Genomic DNA, 13,966 nt, shown 5'->3' with positions numbered 1-13,966 from the left:
CAAACATCCAGTGCACTGTGATAGGCTGATGTGCGCCCTCTTGACCGATCACCAGCACTCTCTGAATGGAGTCAGTAGTGTCTGTTTGGAAAGTATTGAACGCTTAGGTTTCCGTCAATACAAATGACCAATTGCAATTGCTGATTCTTATGATCACCCCACCCAGATCTGCTTTGCTCATCATTATATAAAACTGGTTTGGGATTCACAGCACTGCGATGGAGCACCCCGGGGCAGATCGATCAGAGACAGAGAGGTTAAAACCAACTCAGCATCTGCCTGGTAATAACCGCTTCAAATAAAAGCAATACTGCATCAACTATATGTAACTGTGGGGACCACATCACAATGAACCTTTTCCTTGTGCATCAGTCCATACTGAAATACAGTACCTTGCAAAATGTAGGCACCTAACATGTCTAGATCAATTTGTGAATTTTGTAGTCACAAATATCCATGAATTCATTTATTGAGGCTAGTCGCATGAAGTCACCTGACTTCCTGCACACATTGCTAGAACGTTGTCAGCCATATTGGATGTGACACAACCACCATTTCCTAGGGAAAAATATGTCTTCCCCAGCTGGTTGGCAGGGGTTTGGGACTGGACCAGTGATCACTTTGGTTGCTAGCCAGTTGCTATGGTTGGCTGTAACTTTTCATGTTTATCTGCAAATACTTGCTACTAACTATACTAACTACTATTTGGGCAGTAGAAAAACACTAAATGGAGACTGTTCACCTTCAAAGTAAAAGTTGCAACTCAGCATTGCAGCTGACATGTTTCAAAAGTCACAACTTCTGCTTTGAAGGTGAACCTTGTGTTGCAGTTTTCATGGTTTCACGACAGATTGGATAGTCCTGGAAGTGTTCATAGACAAGTCTGTCACTTCACTCCAATTTGATTTATACAGCGCCAAATCTTTTTAGGTAAGTACCCTACAATAATACAGAGAAAATCTCAAGCATCCCAAGGCAAAAGTGAGAAGGAAAAACTCCCTTTTGACACAAAGAAATCGCGAACAGAATCAGGCGTGCATCTGCTGGAGAGGCATGCATCTGCTGCGACTGGTTCGGGGAGAGGGCAAAAGGAGAGAGCAGAGGGGTTCTGTTCAAACTATGACCATACAATGTGCTAGTGACCAAAGGAGCCACGAGGAGGTTTTTGCCAACCGGTTAGGGATTAAGCATGTTTCCATAGCAACAGATGGTTGCCAGGAGGTCACTGACAAGATGTAGACCTGCATGACTGGTGCTTTAGCAGCCAGCTTCCCAGCAACCACTTGCAACCAGTCAGGAAATACACATATTTGCTTGCCAGATGGTTGCAGACCAGTCCCTAGGCCTCCACGAGTGATACATTATTCACTTGATCCTATATTGTCACTATAATTGTCAAACAAATGGTGGACAAGTTAACATTGCATGGTTAGGGGTGATGTGTATGCAAAGCCTCGGTATAATAATTTTTGTTTCCTGGAAGATGAATCCCGATGACTGGGGTAATTCCCTGGCTCTTTTTTTTAACACTATCATAAGACTCATGAAGTATTGGTTGGTTATGTTGATATTTGGTGCATACATTCATATTTCTCTGTAGACATAAACTTTATCATTGAGCCTTTCATTCTCCATCTAATCAACTTAGCAGCCATCTTGGATTGAATCCATGTATTTACTTTGCAGTCTGTATCTAAGTGAATGGGGAGAGCCATAAATTTTACTTTAGTGGTTCAGTGGGACATAAAAACGGCATGTATAGAACTGAGAGTTATATCCAGTAAAGCAAGAAAAAAAAGGTTTGGCAAAACGTTGCACCAAGTTAAGTTTTTTTCCCCATTAAGTTGTACTTGTACTACACGTGCACATGCATTGTTTCACATTACAGCTTTTAAAACCTTCCCATTTCAGCTGTTGATTGGACTACATGGGTGATAACTATCTTTCATGTTCAGAATTCTCCCATAAATTTATATTCAGGATCCTTTGAGTGCCTTATCTAATGTCTTTGCTGCCACCTGCCAGCATTGTGAGCATGTTAGCAGTCTGATGTTGTACTGCCTAGCAAACACAGACAGTATAAAAGAAGCTCCCATGATGTCCTATTGTGAAGCATTAAGCTAAATATTTTTGGTGTTACCATCTGTGTGTTTTCGAACCAGATATGACGAGCGAGGGGTGGATCTAACTGTGGCTCTAATAATGACCATGATTCACACAGTGATCTTCATGTTTTATTCAGTACGACCTGAAACCAGCGTGTGAGCCCATTAAGTCATCAGGAAAGCTTTTACTGAGGTTGTGGACCAAAGGAACCGAGAGCTGTTTTTCCATGGATTTCCAGAAAACTTATTGCAGTCAGAAGAGCCGTTTCCTCCTCCTCCTCCTCCTTATACTTTCACGTGCTCCCTTTAGGTCTCACCACAGTGTATCATCTGCCTTGAACTCACCCTACGTCTAGCATCCTTTAACGTCACACCAACTCTCCATGTTTTCCTTCACTGCATCCATGAATCTTCTCCACTATACCTCCTCTGCACATGCCAAACCATCCCAGCCTTGCCTGGGATGGTTAAGACTTTGAAAGACTTTGAAAGTCTTAACATCTTTTAACTCTGTCACCTCCAGCTCAGCATGCTGTCTCTTTTTCAGCGTTACTGTCTCCAAACCAGACATCATAGCAGGTCCCACTATCGTCACGGAAACCTTTCCTCCCAGTCTTGCTGCCCTGGCGCTTATCTCCACTCACTCCACCCTGCCTTTACTCTCTTCTTCTCTCTTTTGCCTTGTCCTTTTCTTTGGATGGTTGACCCCAGGTTTCACTGTATCTGCTCCTTGCAGCTTTACTGTTACACCTGTCTCCTTCTCATTGGCACACATGTAATCTGTTGCGTTTCTACTGATGAATCTAAACCACTATGGTGAAGATGGTGACTGCTGTCTTTGAGGCGTCAGAATGTTCGCATCGTTGCAGTTTACTCCAAAACATATCAGAGAAAACCACTATGTGATATTCAGGAAACTGGTTGTAGCGCATTCAAATATTACTCAATGGAGAATTTCCTGAATGTTTACATAGTGAAGCTTTTGTCAGACACATCTTTATCTCAGCTGCTTGCACATCTGTTGCCACCTTTAGTACAGTGTGTGGCGGTATGATGGCAACAATCTACTCCCTACAATTGCATCAGTCTCCTGAAACCAGCCTCCTATCAAAGTGTGGGCATTTTACAAGATAGCTCATCAACCAGTGATGCGTGATGACTCAGAGGCTATTGCAACGGATGCTTTAATGTGAAAATGTCCACACAGATTTTATTTAAAAGCGCCAGCTCTTTTTACAAGCTAGAAATCATCAGACATAAATGGTCCCACAGATAATGCATTAAGCATTTTGCTCTTCAATACGAGCATTTCACCGACTGTTGAGCTGACGCACACCCAGCGTTTCAGCACCACGGCGGAATCAATGGCCCCAAATGGCTTAAAATGAAAGTCTTTTACCAACATTGTTTCAATATTTATTGACATCAACCTCGAGGCAGAGAAGTGCCCTGCGTGCTACATGCTTTCAGACAAAAACAAGGCAGTGACTGGGTCACAAGAGTTTCTCTTGAAATTGCAGTGTGTTTGGGAGGAAAGTGATTATCCCTCTTTACTTATGCAGGGAGATAACAAGACAAGATCTTATCCTCGCTGCCATTTTCTGCCTTGTTATTGAAAATGGTCCTAAATTTGTGTTTGCTAAAAATCATTTTCCTATCAGGTGCATAGAGTGAAGCTGCAGTAAAGACATAAGACTGGTTGTCTCTCAGCTTTGAGTCTCCAGATTCATAGGTCCCAGTGTGGCATGGCAGTAATTATGTTCAACTTAATTAAGCTTTGTTAATTATGTAAAAAGGAGTGTAATAAAAGGTCATTAAAGGCATCATTTAAAGGATGCAAAATGAAACACCGAGTTAACACCTGAAATTTTGCTAAACTGGATTTATGCACATTTTAAGTTGACCTTTCACCGAGCCACACCTCTATTTTCTCCTGCATTGTTTTCCCACTTACGCTTGACACCATTTTTTTTTTTCTTTTCATTAGTACGGCATCAGATAATTAGCTGACTTATCTGTTGGATGTGCACTCACACTAATTATAACAGAGAATAACCTGCAGAGATGAAAGAGGAGCTCTGGTAGACCATCTGGTGAGTGCTTTAGACACGGCTCCTGCAGTCATGTAGTGGTTTGTACCTGCTGTCGCTGTTTTTTCAGAGTTTGTGCCAGCACAAAAAAACTATCATAGGGTTGAAACTGTTTCTCACAATACAAGTAATGTTACCAAATACCTGCTGGGTTCATTTCTCAGATGTGCTGCCTGAAATGGGTCTGCTCAGCAGAAAAATACACGACAGAAAAATGACCTGAAAAGCAGTGAACTTCTACAGCTTATATTGGTATATACTGTATTCTATACCATACATGTTAAGAATAAGAACATGAACTATTCCTCTAAGTCATATCACTAAAATTATATCAAAACAATATGGTGTGATGTGTGGTTTATTACATATATAGTGCACAGCAGATGTGTTCAATCCAACATTATATGTAACGTATTCCTGTTTCCTGTGTTCTTTGTTAATGTTTTATCAGTTAGCATTAAATAGATTAGAAAAGAGCAGCAGTTATCATCATTATCGTGCTATAATTTTATAATTAGAAAGCCACTAATGACGACACATTTTTAGTGGCTTTCCTTTCAGGTTTTGATGTTGCTTCTTGCTGCTGAGATTTGATTAAATTCTGCCGGCACCATCCAGCAGATGGAGTACTTGAACCTCAGTAGCAGCTTATCTTTTCACCTTCCACCATTGTATGCGCTGCAGCAGAGTAATCAACAGTAGAATAAGTCATGTCTGCACCATATACAGTACAATAGTTAGTTGAAATTAAATTTGTGATTGTCTTCCTCCACTCTCTCTCTCTCCATGCTTTCCCATCCACGCTCCACCATTACACTGTCTAATAAAGGGAAAAGGCACGAAAATTATTATTTAAGAAGAAAACAAATAAATAAGCTATGGCCTGTAACTGGAGCTCATTTATTGCTGGTGGTTATAGGTTATGCGGGAACCACTCACACCTTACCATGGCACAAATAATGTTCACTGACATGCACAGATGTCTTTTTCCTTCTCATTTTTAAAAAGAACAAATTATTTTTAAGGAATTTCACTTTGATTTGGGCAACTTTACACCAAACACAAAGTTTAAATTCTGTTCTACTGTATTATTATTATTATTATTATTATTATTATTATTATTATTATTATTATTATTATTATTTCATACCAACATTGCAACTTATGGCAAGCAAAACGGACAAACTAGCTGGAACGCGATACGCCCCTCAGTAACCAGAGACCATACAAATGAAAAGATACCACAGTCGAAAAAGAGATGAGAAGGGCAGCAGCACAGCGCCATTAAAGCCAAGAAAACACTAGCATAGCAAAGATGGCGTCGGACTGCTTTTTCAAACTTCAACTCCGTGTTGTAGGTTTTCAGGCTGTCTACTCGAGTTTCTCTTAATATAATTAACTTTGTGCAATGGCCAGTATTCTATTACTTTATAGTCCAGTCTTCACTGTAGAGTTAAACACACAGAGTGGTGTTTTTTCTTCTTCTTGTACATAGCGACAGCCATAGCTGTTGTTGGCGGTGAGCTAACGGAGCTCTTAACTTCACAGCGTCTTTGGTCTAACGGCGTCGTAAAAATCTGGTTTCTGACAAAAACTACGTCCCCTCTGCCATTTTCTTTTTCTTTAACATTATAATATGTATAAATTGAGCCACTAATCTGAATTATCTGTAGCACATAATTATTTAAATGCTAGCCGACATCTCCCCAATTTAAAATGTGATGTAAACCATTGAGCCAGACTGCAGCAGTCCCCATAGCAACAGAGGAGAGGGTGGGCATCACAAATGGCACAGAGACGCATCATGATTCACACCAATGGAGCTCACGTCCCAAGCTGTGTATAGCATTTTAGCACTGAAAACTAATCCCAGACCACACAGACAGCCCTGCTCCATGTCAGAGATTGAAACCTGAGAGATTCCAGTTGGCCCCAATTTCCTCAGCACAAACGTGGTACAATCCACCCACATTAGAAAACCTTTACCAATGCTCCCCCCTCCCTCTGTCTGGCAGGTACCACTCACTGCCGAGGGGGTTATCCTATCCATCCACCGCAAATCTAGCCCTGGTTGTGGCAGAATTGCAGTGCATTGGACTGTACAGAGCAGGGTACCATCCAGGCTGTTGTCTGTGAGGGGTGGGGTCCGGCTACACTCATACCACCAACCATAAGCTGACAGAGGGACACCAGAGAGGCAGAAAAAGACAGGGGAAAAAAGAGAGAGAAGAGGGGGGAAGACTGCACCTGAAGAGGAATATAATACGGGTAAGGAGAAAAGGGGGGTGGATGGAGGGAGAAGGAAAAAGACAATGGGGAAAGGTCCAGAATGGTTCAAATAGATTCGCTCCTTTGATGCTATGCTTTTTTTCCCCTTTCCTTCCTGCTGACAGTCCATTTAATTTCAGTCCTTTTTCCATCTGTGACACGTTTTTCTCCATTTGTTATATGTGGGCATCATTTCGTGAATGGCTGCAGTGGTTATTTCATTCCACATTTGATATTTCTGTGCCTGTTCCCGTTCATAGTGGGAGAATCTGTGGGCTATAGTGAATGATGCTTACCATTTGGCCCAGTTTGTGTGTTGCCTTTGCATTTTTGAAAATATATGGGAATTTGATCCCATATCAGATAACAGATGACATAATGTGGCAGCTGTGCCGATTCTGTGACACAGTATTGACTGATATTTATAATATCTGGCTTCATGCTTGCCTTAAAGCCCAGCTTGCCTAAATACACAAATAATATAATGCAATTTTTGAGCACAGTTTCTTTTGTCTTAAGAGAAATACATATAATGTATTTGTCTAAAAACTGGTTCTCATGTGTATTCCATTTGATTAAGCAGCTGTTATTTAAAAATAATAATAATCCTCTTAATAAACCTGTACAATGGCAATGAATAGTGCCACCATAGCTCACTGCAACCATATTTGTATTTTTAATATTTTTCATGGCTCTAAAAATCCATTCAAAGTGAAGGATGCATGCAACACAAAAACAGTAAGATGATAAATTATTTTCTTTCATTTCAGTCAAACAAATGCACAAATCTACTGAATGCTTTTCCTGTCTCTTCTATACGTCGCCGTGTTTGTGGCTAGGATGAAAGGAGACACCCCAGTGAACAGCACCATGAGTGTCGGCCAAGCCAGGAAGCTGGTGGAGCAACTGAAGATCGAGGCTAGTTTCTGCAGGATAAAGGTGAGGCGCACGTATTTATCGTGAAGTTTGGTCCAAAACAGCACAAACGAAAGTTTTCTGCTTTAAAAAAATTAAGAGAGGAATTCTTTGATATGTTGTGATAAGTCAGTTCTGTCAGTCAGATGCTAATAATTGTGCCGCACAAACTAAATGCAAGTTTGGTTTGAAGATTTTGTTGTAAGCGATGATGGGTAGGCAGTGATGACCTTCTCAAACATACTTTAAGTGAAGGCTTCCCACTGGAGGCTTTCCAAATGGTGTTTGGCTTGCATGATGTTCCTAATTGCATCAAAGCCACCTTGCAGAGGCACGTTGCCTCTTTGTAAGAAATAATCCACGAGCGTTAAAATGAGCAGGAGGCAAACTTGTCTCATGCTACCATGAGAGCAAAGTTTTAGAGATAAGCTTTATCTGCTGGCACCTCTGGCCAATAATCAGAACCTGAAGCAGAAGGTTTGTCTTCACAGAGGTCCAGCACTCTTTCAAAACCTTTGAAACATCTGGCTGTTCAATGTAAAGGTTGAAATTGTTGTTAGAGAGAGATCCACATAAGGAGCACAAGAGCTAAATAATAATTCAGTTAACGTTCAGTTACTTTTATGTTTGCACATTTCATGCTCATATTTAGATTTTATTAAGAAAACTATCCATTCATACATACAAACATCATTTCACGGTCAATCAAAGCAATTTTGAGTCAAGTAAGAACATATTGAATTTTAATTGTTGTTGATGTGTTTGTGGTGTTACTATGTTTTATCTTTTTTACATAATCTACAGTAGTATGTCCATACAGACACATTCAAAATATTATCTACTGTGTGAGTGGGGGGGGTGGGGGTAAATGGGGTATTTTTTTGGGAAATACCAGCCATTGTTAAAACTATAAGCCAGTACAGTAGCGGGGCTTGTGAGGGTCCTACAAAGATTTCATGTTCTGACTGTTCCACAGTGCACCTGTGAAAATACAAATGAGAAAGAGCAGAGGCCAAAATAATGCTCATGCATATAAACGATCACAGCAAAGATAACAAAGACATAACTCAAAACAACAAGGATGAGGGTCTGAAACATCCATCGATCCTCCCATCCGTTTACTTATGTTTATCCACTTCAGGCTCATGGTGAGGCTGGAGCCTGTCCCAGCTACCATGGAGCAAAAGGTGAAGTGGACCCCGCACAGGTCACCAGTCTGTCGCAGCTCTAACACAGACAACCATTCCCAGCCACTCCTATGGCCATTTTAGAATAACCAATCTAACACACACAGATCATGCAAACTCCACGCAGAAGGCTGGCTGGTGGATTCAAATCGAGGATTTTCTGTCTGCAATGCCACTTTACCACCCGGGTTAAAAGCAGCATGCAAAAAATCAATAACTGTCGCTATTAAAGCACCTTGAGATGACTCCTATAACAGCAAGAGGCATCTCAAGGTGCTTTAAATTCATTTAATATTAATCACACAGTATTATAAGCAAGGATTTGGCGACTGTGGGGAGGAAGTCACTAAGTTCCTGATTTTACAGGGAAATTACCTGCAAATCACCAGAATCAGGGAGGGGCAGCCAGCTCCCTACTGTGACCACTCGGAGGCGGGATGAGGGGAAAGTGTAAAGGGGAAAAATGTAATTAAATGCTCTAAACCCCATCGTCTCCACCTCCAGGTATCAAAGGCAGCAGCCGACCTGATGGCATACTGCGACGCACACGCCTGCGACGACCCCCTGATCACCCCCGTGCCCACCTCAGAGAACCCATTCAGGGAGAAGAAGTTCTTCTGCGCTTTGCTTTGAGACAAATCAGGGATTGTTGTGATGAAAAAGTACAACTGTACAGTATGTACATCTATGTACAGTGTGTACATGTACTTCCAATCTGAATAAGACATTAATGTACTATAGTAACGTTGCATAAAAGCTGCCGATGTACAGTACATAACCAACTACAAAATGTCTTGAACTAAATTCTTATACTGCGAACATCTGTCTCAATGTTAGAGGAGGGCAAACAAGAATAATTTAACATTTAATCAATAAAGAGTTAGAAAAATCACAAAGTTGCTAAAAGTCTCAAGGGAAGGGGAAAAACAAAGAGCGTTCATCTGAAAGGAAACACATGCATCTCATGCTCAAATAGGTTACAAGTAACTGCCAGAAGGGACATGATCACCAAGTATCTTATTTCTCCACCAGTCACAGGCAACAGATTCATATTGAAACTGGGAACCTAAATTACATTAGGTCTCGGCATTATGGAGGACATGTCTCAGCTCTCCCCATTTAAATTCCCCATAAATGAGAAGACTAATGCCGCGTAATTAAACACATTTTCATTCTTTGTCTACTCGTAGGCAGAGGTCATAACATGTATGCTCCTCTCACAAGTAGCAGCATTTTTTTTCTAATCTAATCTATTGTTGACCTTCGTCATTCACTGTTTAGCCCTGTCTTGGCAGTTACTTGTTTACAACTGGACACATGCAATTGATTTGTGGGTTTTTTGGGGTGGGGGAGGGTATTAAGATTTTAGCCTCTTCTTTTTTTGCTCATTTCTATACTATTGCCGTAGTGTGGATGTGGACGTGTGTGTATGCATAGGTGCTACTGTGAAACTTGAGCAACAATTCTGTGCATCGGATCACTGTCAAATTGAGATTTTGTAGTTAAATAGCACACACACACAAACCCAAACACATTCCAGGAGTTATGGACTTTCAACATCTAATCTAAGCCACTAAAGTAAGATCATCTAATCGGTTATTCTGAGCCTGTCATAATAATAATTTTCTAATTCTTTAAGACATGAAAATAAAAACAAGTAAATGAAGCAGTCTTAATGTACTTTTAAGGACAAGTGTGCATCATTGTTATTTTAAATTATCAGAGGATCTCCAGAGCAGGGGTTCTTAGTGGTTTCCAGAAAAGTCATGGATCAACCAGTGTCACTTTCTCCATCTAAAGTACTGTCAGCTGTTAAGTTTCAACACCACTTTCATAAAAGGAAACGGAAAAACTGCTCTTCTCGTGTCCGTGACCTGGAACTTTTGGAAACGCCTCCCCCCTGCTTTGGAGCATTCAAAAAGAAAAAAAAAAAAATTAGTGACATATTTTCATCATGTTGCAAATATCAAATCTGGAGCTTTGGCAGAAAAAAAGGGTAACCATGGAAACGAAGCACTGAAATAAAGCCTCCTGTCATCAAACATTTTCTGTCTCTTGGGGTGTTCTCTGACAAAATGCACAGAAAAAAAAAAAACATGTTCAAATGTGATACTTGCTTTTTATTGTTTTATAATAAAAGCAATAGAAAAGCTGAAACCTTTTCACAGTCAAATGCAAACACGTGGGCCTGCGTTTTAACAGAGCTGCTACACACTGGTTACATCTTCATACAGCTTGATAACTGGTGGTGGGTTTCAGCATTTGAACGGAAGATTAGTGAATACAGTGTGAATATGCAGTGTTGTGGACTTTACACTTCTTTAGACCAAGTTAAATGTTTAAAGTAACATGCATTAAGGCATCTCATGTCTAGAAATTCAAAGACAATACATCTAGCTCAGCTATGAAGACCTGACCTAAATATCAGGCTCACTGTTGTAACAAAATGCACACGGTGTAGGATTTTCATTTAAAGCCACTCAAACCAATAAAGGATATTTTATTTGTAAGTCACATGACAGTGGATTAAGAGGGTTTCTCCGCTCTTACTCAGCTTGTAAATTGCAGAAAGAAAAGAAAGCCTACTACTTTTAACCTACTTTAATTAGCTGCTAACATGGTTTTGCTAGATCTATCACTGTGGGTTTGGATCAGGATGCCTGCCGTCTGACGCTCACCAACTCGTAACTTTGCTTTCACGACCTCCACAGAAGGTTTGCATTTTTTTACTAGCAGCACAACTAGCTGTGATATCGAGCTTTCTAACAAACACAATATCTAAGTTACCAGCAATAGAGAGACTTTTATTATTGAAAGTATTGTTTTGTTACATTGGCATCTTTATTTATATACATTTCAATCTTCAAGTCCAAACAAGCTTAGAGTAGACTAGATGTAGGACTGTGGTGTGTCTTCATTTGCAAGACACAAAGTTAAAACACTTCACATACATATATCTATATAAATCTCTAAATACCAGTGTCAGTTGAATCTTTTTTTAGGTTTAGTTTTCAGGTTTCACATTAAATTAGCCAAATCTTCTGCCAAACAGACAATCCTTATCAAGAAATCGTTGAAGCAGTGCTGGTGGAATTACAGTACATGAAACTGTGATATGATGTGCTACTTAAAAAAAAAAAATGGACAACTCATATCAAACCTTCCAGTAGCATTTAAAAACAAGCAAATGGTGCAAGCAGCCCAAAAGCATCAGGTGACTACAGGTGTTAGTGTAGATTGTACAGGTAAACCATCACATTAAATAGAAAGAAATGTGCTGAAATAAATGAAAACAAATCGTGAAGGTAAAAAGAGTTTACCTCTAAAACTGCCATAATGAGCTTAAAATGGTAACTTCTTAACGCACTGTCAACAATGAACACACTAGAAATTTACATTTTTTAAATTTTGAACAGAAAGTACACATAGTATTCCAATAGTTGGGCCACATGGATATTATAAGCAGGGGCTGAATTAAAAGAAAATCAGAAGAGGAAATGTACAGCTTGGACTTCAGAAGTACAAAAACAAATGACTGAATGTTTATAGGAAGGCATCGCACCATTCCTTAAGACAGCCATAGCAGTCACCTTGTTGTTTGACATTTGCTCCGCAAGTGTCCTTCAGCCAATCTCGGAAAAGCTCCTCGTCTTTCTTTAGCACTAGAAACTGTCCGAGGACGACATATGCCTGTGGAAGTGGATGTGAAGACACAACACAAGAATGTAATTAAGACCGATGTGCGAGTATCTAAGAATGAGCCACATCTGTTCTGATAACGAGCAGATCCAGTTTTTAACTGAACCTGAAAAACTGCACAGATGAGTATTTGTTTGGGTGTGTTTGATCAAATTCATAGCCGATTTGACAAGAGAACAACTCTTCTGTGACAACAAACGTTTACAGATGTCCAGAAGAAAAACTGCAGCTTGTTTTTCTTTACATCACAACTTTAGTTGTGCTAGTTTTCCAAAAATAAGAACTAATCTGTTAAGCTTGTCTCAGCTGTGATATACTGCTGCTGTAAATTAAGATTATTTCAATATTATTCAAAGTAATCAATACCTACTAGGTAAAATAACTTAAAATTACTGTGTGAATAAACACACTGCAGAAGCTAATCAAAAACCAAGTCACCTTGTCAAAACCTTTATCCTCCAGTCTTTTGCCAAGGACTTCTCCGATGCCTGCCAGAGCCATCACTGGCTTCTCTCCCATGGGCTCGGCCACGAAGTCTTTATGTTTTTGGGATGTCGATGACATGGTCTCTTTGGAGTCTGTCAAATAATAGCAGGTGCTAAACGGTAATATAAACAGATCTGAAAAGTGAAAATAATACTTACCCAATTTCGTGAAAAGAAAACATATTTCGTAAAATTGCAAATCTAATTTTACTTATTTATATTTTTATCAGTAACTGATAGACGGCACAGAAACTTCTTTAGACAGTAGTTGAACATGATATGGTTTAATGTTTGGCTACTCATGTCAACCCTAGTTATGGACCAAGCCTACAGTGCGAACATATCAACAAGTGCCGTATCTTTCTCTACAGCAATGACCTATTTTATGGAGCTCTGAGTGCTAATGCTAACATATTTAACACCTGGGATTACCAACTGATCGTCATTACCGAGTAGCATCTAGTCAGACTCACCAAACACAACTACACCCGTGAAATATTTCGCCTGATTGCTTAACGTAAGTGCAGTACAAGCAGTTGAATTGCGCGCGCAACACATTTCAATGCTAAGCGTTTTAGCACACCGAGCTAAAGTTCACTAGCTTCCAGTTTATATTACTGCCTTTTTTCCTACATATCTCCCGCCAAGAAGCTGCGGCTATCTCAAAACCAGGGCTTGCTCCTAAAATAATCACAGACTATGAAGTTAATGTTGTAAAGCTAGAAATCAGGGGCTCATATTTTAGGCGCCTACAAATTAGCCTAACTTGAGCTAATGAAGCTTTAACGCTACTAATCTAATTTTTATTTTTCCTATGAAGCTCATTTACAAATAACCTCTTCCTTTGGGGCACGTTTGCGTTTATCACAACAAAAACCCACAGCTGCGTATCAACTTACCCGTTAGTCTCCCGTCCAAGCTTGATATTAACGTAGTTAGCTGAAAAGCTACGTGCTTTCGATTTCTGTATAAGCACCGGCGACCACAATGCAATGCGCAGGTTCTCTGCGGCTTCAGGTCAAAAATCGCGTGACGTCATTTCCCCCTGATTTTGATCTCGCAGGATAAACAGACAAACCTCTAGGGCATAACCAACTTTTAATGAGGCATTTCGATTATCACGTTTATCATAAATTATAATACGCACGTCTTCATTTTTGCCTGTCACACGTTGCTGAGGTGGCAGACACTTTGTAATAAACAGGCAAAGAAAACAG

The 13,966-nt window shown here is 40.0% G+C and overlaps 2 protein-coding genes across 3 annotated transcripts; one reads left to right on the top strand and one right to left on the bottom strand.

Moving 5' to 3' along the window:
* The first annotated feature begins 5,868 nt into the window (after window positions 1-5,868).
* On the top strand, window positions 5,869-10,607 carry gng3 (guanine nucleotide binding protein (G protein), gamma 3). Its single transcript, XM_040049824.1, has 3 exons — window positions 5,869-6,463; window positions 7,303-7,402; window positions 9,070-10,607. Exons 2-3 carry the CDS (start codon window positions 7,304-7,306, stop codon window positions 9,196-9,198), a joined length of 228 nt encoding a protein of 75 aa, XP_039905758.1. The 5' UTR covers window positions 5,869-6,463; window position 7,303; the 3' UTR covers window positions 9,199-10,607.
* A 57-nt stretch (window positions 10,608-10,664) lies between these two features.
* On the bottom strand, window positions 10,665-13,859 carry banf1 (BAF nuclear assembly factor 1). Of its 2 annotated transcripts, none has more exons than XM_040049823.1 (3): window positions 13,649-13,859; window positions 12,703-12,862; window positions 10,665-12,255 (listed from the first exon to the last, which is right to left on the bottom strand). In XM_040049823.1, exons 2-3 carry the CDS (start codon window positions 12,826-12,828, stop codon window positions 12,109-12,111), a joined length of 273 nt encoding a protein of 90 aa, XP_039905757.1. In that variant the 5' UTR covers window positions 12,829-12,862; window positions 13,649-13,859; the 3' UTR covers window positions 10,665-12,108. The 2 variants fall into 2 exon arrangements, with proteins under 2 accessions (XP_039905757.1, XP_039905756.1); XM_040049822.1 differs by having other exon boundaries at window positions 12,703-12,842.
* Between the last annotated feature and the right edge of the window lie 107 nt (window positions 13,860-13,966).

This window comes from Simochromis diagramma, unplaced genomic scaffold, assembly GCF_900408965.1.
Source record: "Simochromis diagramma unplaced genomic scaffold, fSimDia1.1 OVJJ01000050.1, whole genome shotgun sequence".
NCBI classification, from domain to species: Eukaryota; Metazoa; Chordata; class Actinopteri; order Cichliformes; family Cichlidae; genus Simochromis; species Simochromis diagramma.
Note: the sequence above shows the minus strand (reverse complement) of the source record. Positions and strands in the feature narration are given on the sequence as shown.